Source organism: Bubalus bubalis, chromosome 3 (genome assembly GCF_019923935.1).
Source record: "Bubalus bubalis isolate 160015118507 breed Murrah chromosome 3, NDDB_SH_1, whole genome shotgun sequence".
NCBI lineage: Eukaryota > Metazoa > Chordata > Mammalia > Artiodactyla > Bovidae > Bubalus > Bubalus bubalis.
In genome coordinates, this window is record NC_059159.1 from 106,976,770 (window position 1) to 107,001,686 (window position 24,917).

General features: G+C 42.0%; 1 protein-coding gene across 1 annotated transcript in view; it reads left to right on the forward strand.

Moving 5' to 3' along the window:
- Positions 1-24,917, forward strand: part of PGM5 (phosphoglucomutase 5) — a 191,525-nt gene that overhangs the window by 119,292 nt on the left and 47,316 nt on the right. The window contains exons 8-9 of the mRNA XM_044939932.1: positions 14,393-14,528; positions 18,123-18,306. Coding sequence (XP_044795867.1) covers positions 14,393-14,528; positions 18,123-18,306 — 320 coding nt within the window. The remainder of the gene's footprint in view (positions 1-14,392; positions 14,529-18,122; positions 18,307-24,917) is intronic.

Here is a 24,917-nt window from a genome sequence, read left to right on the forward strand (position 1 = left end):
TGTATGTACTTCATGTCACAGGAAATCACAAGTATCTTTCCAGTCTTTTGAGATTTTTTTGGATCCCTCTGCTTGCCATGTGACTATAAATGCCCTGAGAACAAAAGCCATGTCTATCTCGCTCAGCTCTATTTTGTTTTATATATGATAGGCTTTGAGTATTTATAGGGTAGATGGAAGGATAGAAGGAAGGGAGGGAGGGAGGGAGACTGGGAAGATGGATGAAGTAAATGGATAGAAAGAAAGAAACAAAGAATTTCCATTTTGGTATATTTTCTTTGCATTATTAGTAATTATATTTTTATCACTCTTGAGTGGTTGTATTTCTGGAAGTCTAGGCATTAGGGTATCCCAAGATTTGGGAGGATTCCTAAAAACAAACCCACATAAACACAGGCCATTTGGAAGGGGGTGAGTCAAATGTTGTCCCAGGTGGCACTAGTGGAAAAGAACCCGCCTGTCAATGCAGGAAACGTAAGAGGCGTGAGTTTGATCCTTAGGGCAGGAAGATCCCCTGGAGGAGGGCATGGCAACCCACTCCCGGATTCTTGCCTGGAGAGTCCCGTGGACAGAGGAGCCTGGCAGGCTACAGTCCATGGGGTCACAAAGAGTCAGACACGACTGAAGAGAGCACACACACATAAGAATTACATAAAATTTTAAGATAAAGTTTTAACATTTTCAGTCACCCTATCATTATTAGCACAAATCAATAGCTAGCAGAGTATTTCTAGGAACACTTCATCTCCACATCTGTGTTAATGAAGATTTAAAATTTTAAGTACTGTTAAGTATTTGTAATTCAAGTTGTATTACCTTATTTTCTTCCTGTGGTTGGGTGGTTGGGGGCTGCTGACGATTACCTGTAAATAGCCATGTTCAACAGTGCCTGGGTTCTAGTTTAGTGATCTTATATATTTACTAAATTCTTACGGCATAGACATTCTCTGCTCTATTGCCTTATGGTTTATATTACTGACTTCATTCTCCAGTTGCCTTGTGAATGGACATTTTATTTCCTCTAACAGGTAAACAGTTTATAATACTTTCAAGTTCCATACCTCTTCCTTTGTTTATATTTCACACATGAACTATGTACATCCTAACTCAAGGTTGGGTTTTCAGGAGTGCTGTTAAACAATATTGAGTAGGTTGAACTGTCTCTAATTTATACATTTATTTTTATTTAATACCATATTTTTTAAAGGTATGATAAAGGAAAACTTTAGTTCTTCCCCCATTTTGATAATCATTAGTTCTTACATTTTGCAGTTTTCAAATCTATCCAGTCTCTAGGCCAGCGAAGGACACCCATGTATCTGTGAATTTCAGATTATCAAGGTTCCACCACAGCTCTTTCTCTTGTTTGGATAGCAGATGTGACATGAGGACGCTGTGATGACAGCATTATCAGCACTAGGAGAGCAATTTCTTTCCTGGGCAAGTTGAAACAGGATGTGTGTACATGTGCAATTCAATCTAGGCTGGGCTAGAGCACAGAAGTGCTGTGATTGACACATCCCAAGAGCCTCCTTGTAAACTCTGAAAACTGAAACTCTCATTTGGACCTCTACAAACTCTCAACCTGTGTATTGGGAAAGAGAACTCCCACTTGGAGTGGTAAGAATGTGTCCATCAGAAAAAAATCTTTTTCCTGATGGCTGCACAGCTCCAGTTCCTCTGACCCTTTAATTCATCCTGCAAGCTGATGAAAAGTGGCAAGAGCGGGTGTTGTGTGAAACTCCAGTGTGGGGCAGAAAGGAATGGACCTCCATCTGAGGCTGTGTCCATGCTTACCAGTGCATCTTGGGACTGGGAATCCTGGGAAACCATCCTTCAGTCCTTACAAATTGAAGAATTCCAAACAGACTATAAGGGTTTCTTTTCACAATTTCTAGGGGACTTTTGGGCTTCTCTCATAGTGCAGCTGGTAAAGAATCTGCCTGCAATGTGGGAGACCTGGGTTTGATCCCTGGGTTGGGAAGATCCCCTGGAGGAGGGCATGGACAATCCTCATGGACAGAGGATCCTGGCAGCCTACAGTCTGTGGGGTCACAAAGAGTTGGACACAACTGAGCAACTAAGCACAGCACAGCACAGGGGACTTTTAACAAGGGGGCCATCCCTTGGTATTTAAGATGCAATCCCTAAAGTTGTGCTTTGAGGCTCCCCCCACCCCCCGCCATACTGTCTTCCAGTTGCCAGGTGGCTCCACTGGGAGTTAAGTACAGTGACTAAAGAGTGACAAGTCCTCACCCCTGTGGTGCAGACATTAAACCCCATGGAGAGATTTCTGGTTCAGCTAACAACTGCTGCTGCTGCTAAGTCGCTTCAGTCGTGTCCGACTCTGTGTGACCCCACAGACAGTAGCCTACCAGGCTCCCCTGTCCCTGGGATTCTCCAGGCAAGAATACTGTAATGGGCTGGAATGGGTTGCCATTTCCTTCTCCAATGCATGAAAGCGAAAAGTGAAAGTGAAGTTGCTCAGTCGTGTCTGACCCTTAGCGACCCCATGGACTGCAGCCCACCAGGATTTTCCGTCCATGGGATTTTCCAGGCCAGAGTACTGGAGTGGGGTGCCATTGCCTTCTCCGACTACTGAGAAACAATTCTTAGAGAATTGTATTGTTCCCACCAGCACTGGCAGCAAAGAAGTGGGCTGGGATGTGTACGAGTCAGAAGGCCCCCCTGTCCTATATGTGGGCGTACTTGTGTAAGGGAAAAGTGTCAGATGGCTGACCCGATGTTAACGCTTTCTCCTCCTCTGGGATGGATGGCCCGGCTGCCTTAGGGCCTGTGTTAATGCAACACTGCTAACACTTATTATTTACTGAGCACCTCCTGAGTGATAAGTACAATGCCTAGGGCTGCCTATATGACATTTCACTGAGACTTTTTGACTCTTAAATGAACTGCAGCTGCTGCTACTAGCGACCATAATAACTCCAATTTTATAGACAAGGTCATGGAGGATTGGGGGGGAAAGTTGGCCACAGGCCAATCATACATGGCAGAGCCAGGATTCAAAGCCAGTCTCTTTGGCCCCACTGTACTCTGCTGCCTCTTTTAAGGACATGCCAAGGGGTCCTTCTCCCTGGTCTGGTTAATTCTTTTGGATGGGACGAGATGCATGCCAGGAGACGTGGTGTCATGTAAACAGCACAGTACTAGGAAGTGACCCAGTTAGACCCCTCCTCTCTGTCATTGAACTACCTCACACAGATCACTTAACTTCTCTGGGCTTCAGTTTCCTCATTTATAAGATGAATCTGTTCAGTGGGATGATCTATAAAATTTTTTCCCATATATTTTTTTAGATTGCCTCCAGCTTTTTGTGAGGAATGAATCTGATGAATTATATCAAACTACATACTAGAGTTTCACCTAATCATTCATTTACTCATTCAACAAATGTTTATTGTGCACTTTCTATGAGCCAGGGTCAGGATAGAATGATGAGTCATTTCAGATACAGGCCCTTCCTTCATGGAGTTTGCAGTGTTTTGCAACAGTCAGGATATTAGCCAAAAGCCCTGCTGCATTATTGTGTCAAACACCATCACCATCATCAAATTTATTGTTACATCTCATTGGGAGGCAGTATGCCCCCCGGGCATCATGAGCTACACAATCAGTTACTGCTGTCCTTCGTTTCTGAGCTGACAGCTGCCTCCAACCCACCTACGAGCAGGACAACTTTGTTTTGCAGTTGGTAAACATTTTAGAGCTTTAATTAAAAAAAATTTCTTTTTAATCATGGAAAAGTGACAGTTTTTCCATGAGCCCTGATTTTTGGCCAGGTTTGAAGAGCTGAACACAAGCAATTTGAAACATGGAAAAAAAAAAATAACCTGTCACAGTTCAATAACACGTTCTCGAATCGCAGATTCCCTGCAAGGGGTACCTCCCAGTGTTCCCTCATAACTTCTCTATTTTAAAAGACAGATCCTTGAGTGGATAAAATGAGGATGGGAAGAATTTCCCTGCCCATTAATGAAAGCTTCACTTGTAGATGAAAAGACTAAAGTGATAAAAAAAGAGAAGTAAAGGGAAATTTAGCATCTTATCCTGAATGTCTGGGGAGGAAAAAATGCAAATCCATTCAGAAGGCTGCCTCAGGTCTAACCACATGCGGCATTTTATCTGCCTCATTGTGGCTCCTGAGGACCACCAGCATTACTGGGCATTTCCAGGGGTGGTTTTGTCCACAGACGTTGGAGCCAAACTGCCCAGGTGCGAAGCTTTTCTTCACTTAGTGGCCATGTGACTTCATACAAATGACCTAACCTCAACCTCTTATCTGTAAAAAGAAGCTATCAAATTGTCCAAGTTAGATAATGGATGTGTAAAGTACTGAGTGAAGTGCTTGGTACCTTGCTGTTATTCTTCTAAAAATGGAATTTAACTCGCTGTGTCATTCTGCATCAAGAGTAAGTATATAGAGAAATTTCCCGTCATTTCTGGCTCTAGGAAGTGTGTGTGCTTAGGTATGTGCTATATATGCACATATTCTAAAAACCATCAGGAGCCCCTTTAAGCGAGTGGCCTTCCTTATCAGATGGCCAACCATCCTAGTGTGCCTGGGATGGAGAAGGTTCCTGGTATGTTGTTCATTTCCTGCTAAAACAGGGAAAGTCCTAGGCACACCAGGATGGGTTGATTACCCCAAATTTGGCAAGGCTGTCAGTAGATTTCCAGGCAAAAAGGAGAAAAACCATGATACTAAAGCTGGCTCCAGTGAGAGGCCTCTATCTGACTAAGGCCAGGGGCAGCCACTGAACTAGAGACCAATGGGCACTTTCCTTTAGTGCTAAATTTGAGCAAATAGAGGAAGAGGCCTAATTCACTGTCCCTCAGTAATCTGCTGCCAATATTGGACTATTCTGAGTAACCTTCTCTGAAAACAATGGTTCTCAACTCTGGCTGCCCATAAGAATTACTCAATGAATTTAAAATACTAATGCCTGGCTCCCATTGCCAAAAACTCTGGTTTTATTGGTCTGGGGTGGGGCCTGAGCATTGGTATTTTTTAATAAGTTCTTTAGGAGCCTCCAATGAGCAGCCTGGGTTGAGAAACACTAACTTATTTCTAGCTTGGAGTTGGCAACAGGTGCACCATGATTTGTATTTTCCTGAATGACAAAGTCAGACTTTCCTGATCAGAGTCTCAACTGAGATGACTTGATCTGTTAGTAACGTGTGTGGTGTTTTATTGAGTTGATTTGCCCATGCTGGCATTTCCATTGGAGGAAAATTCCTCTGAGATTGAGTACTCTTCTTTCTTTTCCCCATTTTTTTTGTGAGGGTGGTGTACTTACTAATATACTGCCTAGCTCAAAGTAATATGGTTTTAAAGCTTGAGAAAACTCAAGTCTAATTTGAGGGAATAGGGGAGTAGGGATGTTTCTGATGAGAAAAAGTAAACCTGTCTTTGGAGTCAGTTTTTCCCGAGTTGTGGCCAGAGAGCTGAGCTGGTATCTTGGTGAAGATGGCTGGTTCTCTGTGCTGGTCAGAGTGAGACTGAGCGGGCTTCAGGCTGTGTTAGCTTAGATAGGGGAAGGGCAGTTGAGTGGTACCTACAGGCTTTGGAAATATGAGTTAAAGCTTCTTGCAGTGTCCCGAACCAGATGACAAACTCTGGCTGCACTACAAGCCAAGTATCCAAAGAAGCAAACTTCAAAATTTGTACTGTATTATTTAATTCTAGGGCTTCCCTGGTGGCTCTGATGGTAAAGAATCTGCCTATAATGCAGGAGACCTGGGTTTGATCCCTGGGTTGGGATTTTCCCTGGAAAAGGAAATGGCTACCCACTCTAGTATTCTTGCCTGGAGAATTCCATGACCAGAAGACCCTGGTGGGCTACAGTCCATGGGGTCACAAAGAGTTGGACACAACTGATAAGGAGAAATGAGCTATTAAGACATGAGAAGACATCGAGGAAACTTAAATGCATATTACTCAGTGAAAGAAGCCAAACTAAAAAGGCCACATATCGTGTGAGTCCAATTATATGATAATCTGGAAAAGACAAAACTGTAAAGATAATAAAAGGCTTACTGGTTGCCCAGGGCTACAAGGGAGGGAAGGATGAATAATCAGAACCCAGAGGATATTTAGGACAGTGAAACTTTACTGTATGATACTATAATGGTGGGTACATTTGTTAAAGCCCATAGAAGGTACAACAGCAAGAATGAACCCTAATGTGAGCTATGGACTCGAGGTGATGATGGGTCACCAGTGCAGGCTCATCATTTGCAGCAAGCGTCCCATTCTGGTGCGGGATGTTGATGATGGGGAGGCTGTGTTTGTGTGGAGACAGGGACTATTATGAGAACTAGTACTTTTCATTCAATTTTGCTATGAAGCTGCAACGGCTCTAAAAAATAAAATCTGTTTAAAAAATTTACTGGCAATAGTATGCTTATATAAATGTTAGTGTCAAAAAATTTTTTCTGGAATCTCATGTCCTAAAGATGGAACAGATGTGAATATATGAAATGAGGAAGTGAAAGAACTATTGTATTTGCTTTTTTTTTTCCCCAAACAGCTGTTTGTAGAGTGTAGAGATTTTGCCTGGGAACAAAGAGGGTGAAACAGCCTGGATGAATCCCTCTTCATGCCTGGTCAGCAATAGTAGAAATGCTCAGGGGCCTTTGGGGATGAATCTGAAACTTTGTTTTTGAAGGTGGGGTCTCCCTGTGAGGTGAATAAAACCCATCCCCTAAGCTCAGCTTCCCCCAAGGCCAGTGTTAACAGCTCAGCAGTGCACCGCCTTCCCTGTCCTCATTTTCTGTCAAGTCCTACAGCCATCTATTTGCCGTGAAGTGATGGGACTAGAGGCCGTGATCTTAGTTTTTTGAATGATGAGTTTTAAGCCAGCTTTTTCACTCTCCTCTTTCACCTTCATCAAAAGACTCTTTAGTTCCTCTCCACTGTCTGCCATTAGAGGGGTATCATCTGCATATCTGAGGTTGTTAATAAGCTGATTTTTTAACATTTATTAAACTTGGATAAACATAATTACACTCATTACATGTGTTCCCAAAGATTTTTATTCAATATTTTGTATGCACAACAAGTTTTGGTGTAGATTTTCCATAATTTCCTATTCTTTAACAATTAGTATTAGGACTTCCCTGGTTAAGATTTCACTTTCCAATGCAGGGAGTGTGGGTTCCATCCCTGGTTGGAGAGCGAAGATCCCATATGCCTTGTGGCCACAAAAGAAAAATATAAAACAGAAGCAATGTTGTGAAAAACTCAAAAAGACTAAAAAAATTTGTATTCATTTTTCAACTTTTCCTCTTCTTTTAAAAAATATTTTTTGTTTGTTATTATTTATTCACCTTTCCCTCTTCTTTTAGCTGCTTTGGTGAATTTCCTTTTGACTAAAGGTTAAGAAATAGAATAGCTGGGTCCAAAGCTGGGCACTGTTTTAAGGCTATTGATCATTATTGTTGTTCATTCATGAAGTCATGTCCAACTCTATGTGAACCTATGGACTGCAACATGCCAGGCTTCCCTGTCCTTCACCATCTCCTGGAGTTTGCTCAAATTCATGTCCATTGTGTCAGTGATGCATTCAATCATGTAATCTTCTGTCGCTTCCTTCTCCTCCTGCCCTCAATCTTTCCCAGCATCAGTCTTTTCCAGTGAGTCAGCTCTTTGGGTGGCCAAAGTATTGGAGCTTCAGCTTAAGCATCAAACCTTCCAATGAATATTCAGGGTTGATTTCCTTTAGGATTGACTAGTTTAATCTCCTTGCTGTCCAAGGAACTCTCAAGAGTCTTCTCTAGCACCACAATTCAAAAGCATCAGTTCTTTGACACTCAGCCTTCTTTATGGTTGAACTGTCTCATCTGTACATGACTACAGGAAAAACCATAGCTTTGACTATATGGACTTTTGTCAGAAAGTGATGTCTCTGCTTTTGAATACACTATATAGGTTAGTCATTGCTTTTCTTCCAAGGAACAAGCGTCTCGTAATTTCATGGCTGCAGTCACTGTCCACATTGATTTTGGAGCCCCCCAAAATAAAATCTGCCACTGTTTCCATTTTTATCCCATTTATTTTCCATGAAGTGATGGGACTGGATGCCATGATCATTACTGCCAAAGTATCCTACCAAACTGTACATGTTTACACTGGTACTTTGCTAGTACGAAGTGTTCCCCTGCCCCTAATGAACCCTTGTTATTTGAGAGTCCCAAATGGGATTCCATTTTGTGGACTTTTCTTTGACTGAGGTGAGATTGAACATTTGTTAAAATGTTTTTGACTATTAATATTTTTCTGTCTGACAGTTGCTCATGTGTGCAACAGTTTTCTATTTGGGTCCCTCTTTTTCGGATTGACTTATAAAAACATTTTTAATATAAAGTTTAGTGGTCCTGTCATATATAGTATGAACATACCTTCCCTCCATTTTTCACTCTTTATAGTGGGGTCTTAGGAAATCATTTGATGCCTTTTTTTTTTACTGTTTAATTTATCTGTCACTGTTACGGCATTATAGTTCACTTGCCTTGAAGTTATTAAAAGGAGAGCTGTTTCCCCAAAACCCCCTCTAATGTACTATGAGAGTTCAGTGGAAACGTGTACATGTAATTGCAAATCATCAGTGTTTCTATCCCCACCTCAAAGAGTTATGAAGAACATGGTTGATTTTACTTGATCATTGGCCCCTTGTGACTCTTGGCAGTGTTTAACTTGTAAGTGAGGATATCCAAGCCAATTCACAATTTATTATGTGGTTGGCTGCTAACAGTTGAGGTGAGTTTGTATGTTTTTTATATTTTTGATCATGCTAAAATAACTCTGTGTCTCTCTACCCTAAATTATGACATCCTATCAAATGTCAGACTCAACAGCATCTCATGGGTCTATCTCTAGGTAATGTAATCCAGCTGGAGATTCAGAGTATGCAAAGCCCATGTTTTAGAACAAAAAGGTATTTCTCTCTAGCCAGTAAATGAAAGTGACTTTTTTCAGCTATAAAAGGACAAAGGATTTTGAAGTTATCCCACTGGGCAGGGCTTCCTAGACTTGTTTTTTTGGCACTAGGCCATGGAGCTAACCCAGCATCTCCTAAATTTCTTCCATTTTTGTAGCAGTGTGCACAGTTCCTTGGATGGGACTAGAGTCACTCCATGCTGTGATAATTAAAAGTCCAAAGTCTTCTCAGGCTAGAGGCAATGACAACCAGACATCTAAAAGTGTCACTAGCAGACCATTGATCGGTGTATGGAGGAGCCAAAGACTTGATCATTTCTCCTTTTAAGTATTTTCATTGCCCTCTCAAGGTTGTATATTTTCCTTTTTTGAGGAAAAACATTTAACATCGCAAATGTAACAAGAAGTATAAATGATTCATAGCTTTGGTGAGAAGTTCTCAAAGATGTCTAGCTTAACTAAGGTATTATTTCAGCCTGTCTTCAAAGTTTAAACAGCTCGATGTCATTGGGTCTTCCTTTCTGAGTTATGTTTCATAACTCTGAAACCCAAGTACCCATTCTCATTACTCTGTTGAAGGAAGAAATGATCCACCCCATGATCCTCGTCCCCTTTCTTGTTGTTGTTCAGTCGCTAAGTTGTGTTCCACTCTTTGCAACCCCATGAACTGCAGCACTCCAGGCTTCCTGTCCTTCACTATCTTCTTGAGTTCGCTCAAATTCATGTCCATTGAGTCAGTGATGCCATTCAACCATCTCATCCTCTATCGCCCCTTTCTCCTCTTGCCCACAATCTTTGCCAGCATCAGGGTCTTTTCCAATGTGTTGGTCCATTGTATCAGGTGGCCAAAGTATTGGAGCTTCAGCTTTAGCATCAATCCTTCCATGAATATTCAGGGTTGATTTCCTTTATGATTGACTAGTTTAATCTCCTTGATGTCCAAGGGACTCCTGAGAGTCTTCTCTAGTACCACAGTTTGAAAACACCAGTTCTTCAGCACTCAGTCTTCCTTATAATCCAGCTCTCAGCCCTCTTTATGGTCCAGCTCTCACACATCCATATGTGACTATGGGAAAAATCATAGCTTTAACTATATTGACCTTTGTAGGCAAAGTGATGTCTCTGCATTTTAATACACTATCTAGGTTTGCCATAGCTTTTCTTCCAAGGAGCAAGCATCTTTTTATTTCATGGCTGTATTCATTGTCCATAGTGATTTTGAAGCCCAAGAATATGAAATCTGCCACCGTTTCCACTTTTTCCCCATCTATTTGCCATGAAGTGATGAGACTGGATGCCATGACCTTTGTTTCTTGAATGTTGAGTTTTAAGCCAGCTTTTTCACTCTCCTCTTTCACCTTCATCAAGAGGATCTTTACTTCCTTTACTTCATTTTCTGCCATTAGAGTGGTATCAGCAGCATATCTGAAGTTGTTGATATTTCTCCTGGTAATCTTGATTCCAGCCTGTGAGTCATCCATACAGCATTTCACATGACATATTCTGCACAGAAGTTAAATAAGCAGGGTGACAATATACAGCCTTGCCATGCTCCTTTCCCAGTTTTGAACTTGTTTGTTGTTCCATGTCCAGTTCTGACTGTTGCTTCTTGTCCTGCATACAGGTTTCTCAGGAGGCAGATAATGTGCTCTGGTATTCCCATCTCTTTAAGAATTTTCTCTACAGTTTGTTGTGATCCACACAGTCAAAGGCTTTAGAGTAGTCAGTGAAGCAAAAGTAGATTTTTTTTTTTTTTAATTCCCTTGCTTTTTTTATGATCCAGTATATGTTGACAATTTGATCTCTGGTACCTCTGCCTTTTCTAAATTGACCTTGTACACATGGAAACTCTTGATCCACATACTACTGAAGCCTAGCTCAAAGGATTTTGAATATAATCTTGCTAGCATGTGAAATGAGTGCGTTTGTACAGTAATTTGAACATTCTTTGCCATTTTCTTTCTTTGGGACTGAAGTGAAAACTGACCTTTTCCAGTCCTGTGGCCACTGCTGAGTTTTCCAAATTTGCTGGCATAATGGGTGTAGCGCTTTAACAGCATTATCTTTTGGGATTTGAAATAGCTCACCTGGAATTCCATTACCTCCACTAGCTTTGTTTGTAGTGATGCTTCCTAAGGCCCACTTGACTTCACACTCCAGAATGTCTGGCTCTAGGTGAGTGACCACACCATCATGGTTATCTAGGTCAGTACAAGCTTTTGTACAGTTCTGTGTGTTCTTGCCACCTCTTCTTAATATCTTCCGCTTCTGTTAGGCCCTTGCTGTTTTTGTCCTTTATTGTGCCTGTCGTTGCATAAAATGTTCCCTTGGTGTCTCCAGTTTTCTTAAAGAGATCTCTTGTCTTTCCCATTCTACTGTTTCCCTCTACTTCTTTGCATTGTTCATTTAAAAAAGGCTTTCTTATCTTTCCTTGCTATTCTCTGGAACTCTACATTCAGTTGGGAATATCTTTGCCTTTCTCCTTTACCTTTCACTTCTCTTCTTTTCTCGGCTATTTGTAAGGTCTCCTCAGACAACCACTTTCCTTTCTTGCGTTTCTTTTTCTTGGGGGTGGTTTTGGTTACCACCTCCTGTATAGTGTTATGAACCTCGGTCCATAGTTCTTTCTTAAGACATTGCTGTTTGCTAAAGTCAGAGGATAAAAAGTATGTGAATAACTGAGAACACTCGGTCTCAAAGTGTGTATTGAATCAGCACCATGTTGGTGCTTTATGTGAATTACCAATAAGAACAACAACCACCACCACCACCACTTATGGTAACCCAGTCATTCACCTTAATACCTAGGCATAATCTAGTCACTTCCTCTTGATAGTAACCCATGGGGTAAGGGTTGTTCTTTCCCTGTGTTAGAGATGAGGCCAGCAAGTCACACAAAGGTCAGTGGCTGAGCCAGAATTTGAACTTCAAACAATCTGACTCCAGAGCCTTCCCTCTGAACTTGATTAAATTCATATGACAACCCCTCAAGATGGGCCATGGTGTCCCCATTTTACAAATGAGAACCCTAGACTCAGGTTAACAATTTTGCAGTAACTTCTCACACACCTGAGAAGTAGCAAAGTTTGATTTTAAACCCTGATTCCAAAACCCTCCTCATGCCTTTCCCATTGAACCATCTTTCTTACACTACAACACATTCCTTTGTGTTTAGGACTTTATTCACTTCCAGAAGACCTTACAATTGGCCAATAGACAGATACTTAAATGAGCCTGCAGCACATTCCTCTGGGTTCTTTTTGCACAAGAAGCTACGTGTTTAGCCTGCATGCTTCATTGTGTGAATGCCTCAATACAAGCTACCTCTGTAAATAGTTGTAGGAATAAGCTTCCCAGTTCCTTCCTGCCTCAGGACTGCTGTCCCTCAGCATGGAACACTTTGTCCCGAGATCTCTGCAGGGCTGACTCTTCTCAGGTATTAGATCAGATGTCATCACCCCTGTGGGGCTAACCCTGACTCCCTGTATTTGTTTCCTAAGGCTGCCACAAAAATTTACCCAAAACGGGGTGGCTTAGAACAACAGGAATTTATTTTCTTATCATTCTGGAGGCCAAGAGTCTCAAATTAAGGTTTTGGTAGAGCCATGCTTCCTCTGAAGGCTGGAGGGGAAAATCTTTTCTTGCCTCTTTCAGTTTCTAGTGGCTCCATCCATTCCTTGGTTTATAGCAGCATAACTCCACTCTCAATGAAAAAGGTGGTAAGACTTAAAATTAAGAAAACTAAGATCATGGCATCTGGTCCCATCACTTTATGGCAAATAGATGGAGAAACAGTGGAAACAGTGAGAGACTTTATTTTGGGGGGCTCCAAAATCACTGCAGATGGTGACTGCAGCCATGAAATTAAAAGACGCTTGCTCCTTAGAAGAAAAACTATGACCAACCTAGACAGCATATTAAAAAGCAGAGACATTACTTTGCCAACAAAGGTCCGTCTAGTCAAAGCTATGGTTTTTCCAGTAGTCCTGTATGGATGTGAGAGTTGGACTGTAAAGAAAGCTGAGCGCTGAAGAATCGATGCTTTTGAACTGTGGTGCTGGAGAAGACTCTTGAGAGTCCCTTGGACTGCAAGGAGATCCAATCAGTCCATCCTAAAGGAAATCAGTCCTGAATATTTATTGGAAGGACTGATGCTGAAGCTGAAACTCCAATATTTTAGCCACTTGATGCGAAGAACTGATTCCTTGGAAAACATCCTGATGCTGGGAAAGATTGAAGGCAGGAGGAGAAGGGGACAACAGAGAATGAGATGGTTGGATGGCATCACCGACTCAATGGACATGAGTTTGAGTAAACTCTGGGAGTTGATGATGGACAGGGAGGCCTGGCGGGCTGCAGTCCCTGGGGTCGCAAAGAGTGGGACATGATTGAGCGACTGAACTGAACTGAACTCCACTCCACTCTCTGCCTTAGTCTTCACATAAACTACTATTTTGTATTTCTCCCCAGTCTTTTCTTCTAAGAACACTTGTCATTGAATTTAGGGCCTACCTGGATAATCCAGGCTGATCTCATCTAAGCATCCTTAATTGTATTGGCAGGGCTGTTTTCCCAAACAAGCTTACCTTCACAGGTTCGTGGCGGGCCACAGGGAGCAGTGGCATATCTTTGGCAGGGGGAACATAGGGTGCCATTCAACCTGCTCTAGGAAAGCCGTGCTGCTCTAATAAAGCAGCCTTTGCTGATGTCATGCTCTGTGGCAGCATCACCCAGTTTAATTTTTTTCACTGTCCTTGTGCTTGTTTGATTTATCTTGTTCTTTTGTCTACTTTTCTGTTGCTTGTCCCTGCCTACTTGAACTCCAGCTTTATGAATAAAGAGCTGTCTTATTCACTGCTGGATCCCTATCACCTCACTCAATGCTTGGTGTAGTCTAAGGATCACCAAGTATTTGCTGAATGAACAATACCATTAGTCAAATGTGACATCAGCTTGGCTCTCTGATCCTTTCAACAATTTCCAGGGTTTTCTTTTTTGATATTATTTATGTTATTTGATGCTGGGAGGGATTGGGGGCAGGAGGAGAAGGGGACAACAGAGGATGAGATGGCTGGATGGCATCCCTGACTTGATGGACGTGAGTCTGAGTGAACTCCGGGAGTTGGTGATGGACAGGGAGGCCTGGCGTGCTGGGTTATTCATGGGGTCGCAAAGAGTTGGACACGACTGAGTGACTGAACTGAACTGAACTGATGTTATTTGAATTTCACTTCATATTTTTGGAAATTTCACTTTCATATTTTTGGAAACACAAGTATATTATGGGATATATATTTAACACAATAGATAAATATCAATATATATGCTATCATTTCAATATAACACTCAAGTTCTAACTGTCTTAATAGTTCATTTAGCTTTAACTTTTCCCCCATGAGAAAGTCTTCAGAATGATGTTTCTTTCTCGCATAGGCTCTGATCACCTCCGGGAGAAGGATGGCCTCTGGGCTGTCTTGGTCTGGCTCTCCATTATTGCTGCCCGGAAGCAGAGCGTGGAGGAGATTGTCCGAGGCCACTGGGCCAGGTTCGGCCGCCACTACTACTGCAGGTGAGAAGGCTAAGGGTCTCCATATGCACCTTAGGAAATTCCTTTTAGAAAAGTTAAAAAAAAAAAGGCGGGGGCCAGAATCTTACAAAGGTAGCATCTGTCAGGGAGATCTGAGGAATACAGAGGCTAGAGCCACATAACCCCTGAGAGGTGGTTGGGGGTGCTATCAAGGTAGTACCAAATTAGAGGATACAACCTTCTTCCCTACCTCTGGTGACACCTGTCTGTAATCTTTTCATCAGTGCCTATGCAGTGGGCAGCCATCCTGAGATGAAATTTGAACTGTAGACCCTTGAAAGGTCCTCTGGCGGCCATTAAAAGTTGTACAGTCAGACCAGGGGTTTTTCTTGTTGGTTTTCCACCCATGCTTATCAAGGAAATGGGGGAAGAGACAGAAGCTGCCACAGGTCAGGGTGCTTTTTGTAATCCTCTCCCTACCATCCTTTGTCTTGCCTCCCCACTAACGGTCCACAGAGTGACTATTAGTGGGTGGGGAGTCTCAGCTACCTTCCTGTTGTTGAAGGAAGCAAGGGGGGCAGTCTTTGGCTTGTGGCTGCCAGCTAGATATGTGTACCTAGAGATGCTATTCGTGTATACATAGTACCAAACCATGGTTTAGGAGGAGCAGTGGTCTTAAAAGATGTTAACTGTAAGGCTGTGGAATTACGGCAGATAATCTTTGGGTAGTCTCAGCAGCTCTCAGTGTATTAAAAACAGACACTGTACCTCATTTACTTTGCTTATGAATAGTTAACTACTTGGAGGTTTGGTTGCATTTCAAGAGCTTAAGGGACAGAAAGAAAGCTTTAGACTTCCCTTATAAGGTGATTGTTTCTTCTCTTAAGAGGTCTTTTACTTAGATAAACATCAGAGAATAAGGAGGCTTGCGATATTACTCATTAAAATCAAAGAGCCTGCTGTGCTCTGGGAAATGGAGACAGCCTCACATTCTTGGTTCCTATCTAGTTAAGAAGGCTAAGGATGTGACAGCCTGCAAATCATCTCGAATTATTCATTGTATTATAAAATAAAAACTGTAAAGGCAGGTAGGAACTTGTTTTATTCACTAGTATTTCTAACAGCTGCCCCAAATCCTGATTCTTATGGGCTTTTTTGGCATACCAGAGGGGCCAGTTGGCACAGAAAATCCTTTTATTGTCTGAAGCTGTGCCATAAAATCCAACCTGATCAAATAAATTTTGATTGCCAACCTCTGGCTTAGCGAAAGCACTTTGAGTCAGGGATGTGTTCCTCATAATTTGTGGAATGATTATCTAGCTTTCTGCCAGCATTTTGAAGACATGGTGTTATGATAAGTGTATTTATAATACAGTTCATTTTTTTCTGGCCAAGAGCTTACATGATAATTACTTTTTTCATAACAAATACCATATTAGAGAATATAATGCAGTGGAGATATAAATTCTTGTAGGGCATTCAATTATGATTCAGGTTTCTGTCCAAAGAGATCACAGAGATAAAGAAAAAGGGAGGAGGGAGTAGGTAAAATGAAAGCAAACACTTCCTCCAGCCTCTGGGAAAGGTAGGTCGCAATGCTTGTGAAGGAGAACTGTTTATAGCCTGTTTTCTTAGTGGGCAGAAGACAATCAAATTTGGTTTAACTGGCACTGAGCCTGAAGAACCTAGATGATTTTCCCTGTATGAGTGGACCCCAGAAAGAATTCTGCATTGTAAAATTTCTTTCCTTGAACATGTGTTGGTAGTGGTGATGGTCAGAAGGGCTTGTTTGGGGGAGTGAGGTGAAGTTGTGGCAGAACTTGCTCGTGTAAGAAGACGAGTGTTGGGGCAGCTGGTCTGATGATCTCAGCCATGGCTGAGCGTGACCTGTCACATTCGTGTGTTTGCTCAACTTCTCAGACTCTTTCAGAGCCTCTCTATCTCCTCCTAGAGCCTCTTATCCCATCCTCATGCCCTTTTCTGCTTGGCTGGGTCTTTACCTTCCCAACAAACTACTGATAAAAAGAATCTAGGCTTAGAGCGCAAGCTGAGAAAGAATGCTCTGAGAGCGTTCCCTGTTATTTTGTTCTCAGGCTGGGAGGACACACCTTCTGTAGGAGGGAGAGAATAGAAGAAGGAGGGGATGTAGGTGCAGGGGACCCATTGTTAGACATGGTATCAGTCCATGTTGGTCAATAACCTGATGTTTACTGAAGTCTCAAAAGATCTTGGGTGGAGAAAAACTGTCAACTATTCAGATCTTCCTTCTTTAGTTCACTCTGAGAACTCACCTTTCCTGTGTTAAAGAGGGCCCAAATTTGAGATCCCACCACTTGAGCACAGCTGCCCCTCCTAGGGTTTCCTTCTTAAACAGACCTCCCTTAGTATGCCATTAGGACTTGGTCAAACCCATCTGACACTGGGAAAGACCCTATAGTTTCTTCATGATAGTGACTAAGAATAAAAGTAAGAGCTTTAAGCACCAGTGTCTGGCATTGTGCCAACTACTTGGTATGTATTATCCTATTTAAACCCAGCAACAACAAATGAGATAGGTGTTATTTTTAGTCTTTTTTCCCCCTCTAATCACCTCCCAGCCCCATTGTTCTATGTGATGTTCTTGGCTAGGAGGACCTTTTTTTTTTTTTTTTAATGGAACAATTCTAATTTATCTTCCAAGTTTCCAAGAGAATTTTATGGTACATTGAGTTCCCTTCCCCATCTCTCTTCCCTGCCTTGATTCCTCTCTCTCCTCCCTTTCTGCCTTCACCTCCTCCCGTATTCATTCCAGTGCTTACAAAACCCACTACTTATCAGAAGCAACAGAGAGAACAAAACAGAGTAGATCTCTGCCCTCCTGGAGCTTACAGTTCTCATGAGCAAAGACAAGAAATAAGTAAATTAATATATAAACAAAGCAAATACAGATTGGGGTAACTACCAAAAGAAGATGTAAAGGATGATGAGCGACGGGGAGAGAGAGAGGGGAGGTGCCTTAGATGTCTTGTCAGAGAAAGTGTTTCTAGGGGTGACAGTAAATTTGAAAATTGAAGGAAGGAAATGCATCAGCTATTGGAATAGCCTGGAGAAGACTGTACCAGGGAGAGGAAGCAGCAAGAGCAGAGGCCCAGAGGGTGGAGCATCTTTGAGGACTGGAGAGGAGGCCTGTATGGCTGGAGCATAGTGAACAAGGGCCAGAGTGAGACATAGCCAAGTCAAGGAGGTGGGCATGTCGTATCCCACGGTACTTTATAGACTGTGGTTAGTGTTTTAAATCTTTTTTTTTTTTTTTTCTGTATAAATCATAACTCCACCTTTATTTCAAAATACTAAACCTAGAATGAATAACATAACTCTTTTTTAACATAGTGTTTTAAATCTTAATCTCAAGATGATGGGCACTTTTGGAGGGATTCAAAGGAAAGGATGGCCATGATTTAATGTTTACAGGATGCTGCTGTTGCTGTGTGGGAAATGAGTGAGGGACCAGGGGAAGAGGTTGACTAGCTGTGGGTGCTTTTCTGTGCTGTTCTTCCATGGAAACAAAACCAGTGATTAGACAACTTGAGAGGCCCTCCTGGCTGCTGTTTCTCTGATTAGATTTGTCTTTAGCCTTTGTCCTGTCCCCCTCACCAGGTTTGACTATGAGGGATTAGAGCCCAAGACGACCTATTACATCATGAGGGACCTGGAGGCCTTGCTCACAGATAAGTCCTTCATCGGCCAGCAGTTTGCTGTGGGGAGCCATGTGTACAGTGTGGCGAAGACAGACAGCTTTGAATACATGGACCCTGTGGATGGCACCGTGACCAAGAAACAGGTACTTGCTAGGACATTGCCAGAACAGGTTATCAAATGATGAGAGGCCGGGGGAAATGCAAAATGTCCTACAACTGGAGAGGTCTTCAGGGACAGTCTACTGTGATCCCTTCATTTTATAAATGAGAGCCCTGTAGCCAGCAGAAAGCCCTTGGTGAAGATTACCTACCTACTTAATGGCAGTGGGTGGATTAGAACACAGGGCCCTGGCTCTCTGTCCAGTCTTCTTTCCACCTGGTAACTGATAGGCCTCAACACCATGAATAGATGTAGACTCAACATTTCTTCCTGAAATACTTGCAGCCTGAGTCTCTCTATGTAGCGGCCATGATGGGTGACAGATTAAGAAAAGTTTCCAAGAACAACAGAAGCCTTTTCTTTGGGACCCGCAGGTGCAGGGATGTTTCACCTTTTATTACCTTACGTCTTTGAGGAATGAAGGGAGCTTAGCCAGATGGGTTTGTTGCTCCTGATAGGGGAAGAAAAAATTAGAAAATTTGCCCCACAAACCCAAAAAGAAGATCTATGGTTGAGAAGTATCATGAAAGATAAGTGGCAAAATCGACCACAATTTCTTCTGTGATCTCATCTCTGTGAATAGTGTAAGAGACATGGAAAGCGATTACAATTATTTTTATTCTCGATTTTGGCAATGTTGGTCACTCTGGGAACATATTTTATCATTTATAGTCTGAATAAGACATTCTGGGTAATGTTAAGAAAAGTTCCATTATAAAATCCCCCAGTTCTTACCTTCTTATACATGCTTTATCAACTACAGACAACAAAATAAATCAGATGCTGTAGTTTGAGGGGACTAGATATAATGGTAGATATTGCTGTTTTTACTTTGACTGGTGTTTTATACCTAGTCCTTGTCCTAGGGTCCTCTGACTTGCTGATGTTCCAAAGCCTAGTGCCCTCCTGTTACTCTGTATTCTGAGAATACTCTGTTGTATTCTCAGTCTAGTCTGCTTTAGTTTTACAGTGATCTTTCATCTCTGTCAAAATGTCAGTCTTTCATTCTAGAAGGCCTTCCATAGCTGGACAAATTCATCACAGTCTTACTTTAGAAAGGTGTAGGATAGTGGAAAAACTAGTCATGAAGAAGTTTGAAGACCCAGAATTGAATCCTGCTCCCGCCACTTACTAGTTGGAAGAGTTGTTAGGTTTCTTTGGTCTCTGGTTTCTTTCTCATCTGTAAAACATCTGTGTCACAGAGTTGTTTTAGAAATAGAATGAAATAACATATACAAAAACTCCTAGCCTTTACACAGGGAGTGCACCATGCATCTTTCATGGCTATGATTTGTTTTGCACAAGAATGCTTTCTTGTAGACTGGATGAATTCTCTCTAAAATAATACCAGTGAGTCCTGGAGATGTGAAGCCAGGAGCTCAGCACATCCTTGAACCTCCATGGCTCAGATAAAATTCTGTTCCAGTTTTGTATCATATTCTCACTTCTATTTCATACAGAGTCCTCAGAACAAACTTCCCTAATCTAAGACTCATTTTGTTGTTGTTGCATAGAACTCAAGAGTGGTAAAATACATGCTTTCTAAAGTATTCCTGAGAGGTTTTTTCTTCCCCGATGAGGCAGTCTTAAAAACCGTTCCTTGAAGGGATTGTCTAGTCATTGGTAGGTTCTAAACTTGATCTCCTTATGCAGAGCTCGAGCTCATTTGTTTTGCTGTTAAATCTACTAACACTCTGCTTTATTTCTTCCTCAGTGGCCTCAGCATTTGGGTGCTTTTTTTCTTGACTCCTCTTTAATCTTTCATATCAGGCTAATTCTTCAACTGGATCTCAAATGTGGCCTTTGATTTATTCCATGTCCCTCCCCTTCAAGCCTGAATATTGGTTTCCGTTTTTACTCTAGAATTTATTGATTTTTTTTCCATATTCTTTCTCTGGGGTTCCCTAGTGGCTCAGATGGTAAAGCGTCTGCCTGCAATGCAGGAGACTTGGGTTCAATCCCTGGGTCAGGAAGATCCCCTGGAGAAGGAAATGGCAACCCACTCCAGTACTCTTGCCTGGAAAATTCCATTGATGGAGGAGCCTGGTGGGCTACAGTCCATGGGGTTGCAAAGAGTTGGACATGACTCAGTGACTTCACTTTCACTTTCATATGAGCTCAAAGGTGACCATAAATACTATCAGAACCTGCTCTTGGGAGTTTCTCTAGTAATGAAGGAAGGGTGGTTGTTCATCTTCCCAGATTCTAGGACCCAAGTGATGCCTTCATCAGCTGGTGTCCCAGACTCACACTGGAGCTTCCTGCAGGTCTGGGTTGGACTCACTGGGGATTTTGGGAGATCAGTTTACACACAGATTCATACCTGTTGTCAGCAAATCATAGATGGTTCTTTCACCACAGATGGTCCTGTTGGCACACAGGGGAAATTCCTCCACAGGTGGGGCCATTGCTAAGCTTTCACTCCCAAGGCCTATGTCTCAGAATTCCTGGGATGTCAGTATTATCAGCATTCACTTCTGGGGACAATTGAGGCTGGGGAAATTGAGGCATGGTTGCAAAATACACTGCTGCTGCTGCTAAATCACTTCAGTTGTGTCCGACTCTGTGTGACCCCATAGACGGCAGCCCACCAGGGACTCTACAGGCAAGAACACTGGAGTGGGTTGCCATTTCCTTCTCCAATGCATGAAAGTGAAAAGTGAAAGCAAAGTTGCTCAGTCATGTCCGACTCTTCGCGACCCCATGGACTGCAGCCTACCTAGGCTCCTCCGTCCATGGGATTTTCCAGGCAAGAGTACTGGAGTGGGGTGCCATCGCCTTCTCCACTATCCATTCCTAAAAGACATATTTGAATTTAAATAAACTGGTATTATTTTAAAATAGCTATAAAATAAAATGCTTTGGTGCATTTATTCAATAGATACTTTTTGTCAGTTCAGTCAGTTTAGTCACTCAGTCATGTCCGACTCTTTGTGACCCCATGGACTGGAGCATTCCAGGTCTCCCTGTCCATCACCAACTCCCAGAGTTTACTCAAACTCATGTCCATTGAGTCGGTGATGCCATCCAATCATCTCATCTTCTGTCATCCCCTTCTCCTCCCGCCTTCAATCTTTCCCAGCATCAGGGTCTTTTCACATGAGTCAGTTCTTTGCATCAGGTAGCCAAAGTATTGGAGTTTCAGCTTCAGCATCAGTCCTTCCAATGAATATTCAGGACTGATTTCGTTTAGGATGGACTGGTTGAATCTCTTTGCAGTCCAAGGGACTCTCAAGAGTCTTCTCCAACACCACAGTTCAAAAGCATCAATTCTTTGGTGCTCAGCTCTCTTTATAGTCCAGCTCTCATATCCATACATGACTACTGGAAAAACCATATTTCTTGAGAGCCTACCAAATGTATATAATTGGTTTTTCTCATGGTGCAGTTTTTTACTGAAGTATAGTTGATTTGCAATGTTGTATTAATTTCTGCTATACAGCAAATTGATTCATTTATACACACATGTACATTCTTTTTTAAAATATTCTTTTCCATGATGATTTATCATAGGATACTGAATATAGTTCTTTGTGCTATACAGTAGGATCTTGTTATTATCCATTCTGTATATAATAGCTTACATCTCCTAAACCTAGTGGTGCAGTTTTTAAATATAATTTTATAACAGCTTCACTGAGATAAATAATTCACATAACGTGCAATTCACCCATTTAAAGTGTACAGTTCAGTGGTTTGTAGTACATAGACTTGTGCAGTTGATGCCATGTGCTGGCTGGGTGATCTCAGTCAAGTTACTCAACTTCCCTGTGCCTTTCTCTCTTGTCTGTGGAAATAGGAATAGTAATTGTGGCTGCCTCACACAGCCATTGGGAGAATTCAATCAGATAATACATATAAAGTCCTAGTATATAATACACATTAATAAATGATTAACTTAAATAAGTTATATTAAAAGAACATCCTTGGGAAAGCAAGATTTGGGCATTTAATGAACTATACATGCGTGCTAAGTTGCTTCAGTTGTGTCCGACTCTTTGTGACCCTATGTAGCCTGCCAGGCTTCTCTGTCTGTGATAAGAAAAGCAGGGGAAAGAATTCAACAACATAGAGCTTGGCAGGGTGTCACGTGAAGACATGGGAAAGCCCCTCAGTTTCTGTGTTATCTGTGAATTGATTCAAACTCGCATTTCTCTGCTTCCCCCAACATCCTCTGTCCTCTGTCACACACACTTCGCTTTAAAAAGAAAAAGGATTTTTAAGGCAGCTCTGTTTCCTTTTTGTCCTTCATTTGAGGTCAGAGTTAGGGAACAGACCGTGGGAAAATAAAGTTGTTTCACATGTATCTCTAGAGATAAAGAAGAAATGTTTCTCCATCGAAAATGAAATTAAAATCCTGTTCTGGTGATAAGCCACTCCCCCATCCCCCACCCCTGTCCACTCCACTGCTATGAAAAAGTTCAGCAAAGTCTGTCCTGCCTGTGAGCCTCAGGGAGCAAGAAGGAGGGACTTCCCTGGTGATCCAGTGGCTAAGACTCTGCATTCCCAGTGCAGGGGGCCTGAGTTCAATTCCCAGTCAGGGAACTAAACCCCGAATGCTACAACTAAAAGATCCTGGCACAAGCAAATTGGAAAAAAAAAAAAAAAAAAAAAAAAAAAGGAGCAAGAAGGAAACCCCTCACACGAATTCCCAGGGACTTCACTGGCCTTACTTGGCCTGTCAAATCTCATGGAATTTATTATGGCTGCCTCTGAGTGTCTGATATTTTTGTGACTGTGGGCACCAAGAGAAAAGTTGATGTGTGCTTTCCACTAACAGGACCCAAGAGAGATTCTGATTTAGAAATAGCAATTGAATGAGGTGTGGTTCAACAATAGAAGCTCATCCTTTGTGGTCCCAAGAGGATATGTCACTGGTTATTTTCTGGTTGGTAAAATCTAGTAACATGAATGAAAGATGTTGGTTTCTTCAAATGCAAGTGGAAAAAGTAGCCAATAGCTAGCTACTCTAAGAATAGGGGTATGCTGCTGCTGCTAAGTCGCTTCAGTCGTGTCCGACTCTGTGCGACCCCATAGACGGCAGCCCACTAGGCTTCCCCGTCCCTAGGATTCTCCAGGCAAGAACACTGGAGTGGGTTGCCATTTCCTTCTCCAATGCATGAAAGTGAAAAGTGAAAGTGAAGTCGCTCAGTCATGTCCGACTCTAGCAACCCCATGGACTGCAGCCCACCAGGCTCCTCCGTCCATAGGATTTTCCAGGTGCCATTGCCTTCTCTGAGAATAGGGGTATAGTTGTTGATTAATAGTTGCATAAAGGGTGGCCCAGTCTTTTCTCAAGGATGGATTCATTATGCAAATATCAAGATTTTCCATGGTGTTTGGCACATTCTCTCTTCTCTCAACAGTCACTATCCGGGGTGGACATTATGGATACCCAGATTTTCTCTTACCATTGTCCTTCCTCGTCCCCTCCTTATACCCCCAACTATGAGACTCTCCTGGCTCTGGGAGAAGGGGTGCTCCGATTCCAGTTCTGTGAAAGAAAGACAACTTGACAAATGGTACCAGCACCGAGTGAAGGCATATTGCCACCAGAATGGGCATCAATCCAGAGCTATGACCTGTAATTTGAAAATTAGCTTTGAAATGAGAAACCTTGATACTTCAGGAGCAAAATTTAACCAACTGAGTCTCTCTTTATGACTCATCCAGCTCCCATATTTCTGTTTACCAAGATCAAAATCATTAAATTCTATGAGTGCTGAAGTAATTTGCAAGTAGAAGTTCAGCTGATATTAAAAAAAAAAAAAAGTGATGTAAATAAATGCATACCAGTTAGCTGATGTGGAAAACCAAATCCAATTTGATTATGTCAGACTAACTCTGAACTTATTAATACCTCTTCAAGTTATGCAAGCTGTGTGGAAACATTTTGATGTCATCCTCAACCTGGAAAAAAGAGCCATTTGAAATTAGTTCAGAGAAAAAGTACACTTTGAAGACTGATTCTAAAGTTAATTTGCTTTTAATGTTATTTTAATATGCAGGGAGGTGTCTGTACTTTTTAATTTCAGTGTTTAGAAATAATAAAGATAGCAAATTGGCAATCTTGAAATCACATTTTAGTCTGACATGTGGTGCTTTAATATATACCATGGTATTGCCAACTCCTGGTCAACAGATACAGAGGTTTACTGAGGCCTCGTTTCTGGCAGCCTCACATGAAGGCAACTGAACAGTGTCAGCTGAAAAATCTAGGGCTCTGGAGGGGCTGTCTATTCAGAGTTAACTGGTCAGCCTTTAACTTCAAGCTTAAACTTTTATTATGTTCCAATCAATGAACCAACTAAGAGGCCGTCATATTAACAGCCCTTGTCCTATAACATGGCATTTGCTGGAGTGTGGTTTGCACACCTAGAAGCAGAATTGAGCATATCACTTCAGTCAGACTTATTATCCCACCTATAGATTTAGTTAAATCTGAATGTTAGAACCCATTAATGGTCCTCCTGTGTCAAGTGACACACATGTTTAGGGAGTAAAGTGTTATCATTACATATATACTGTGATCAAATCTGGGTTATCAAACCCTTTTTCTGGGCTTCCCTGGTGGTCCAGTGGTTAAAACTCTGC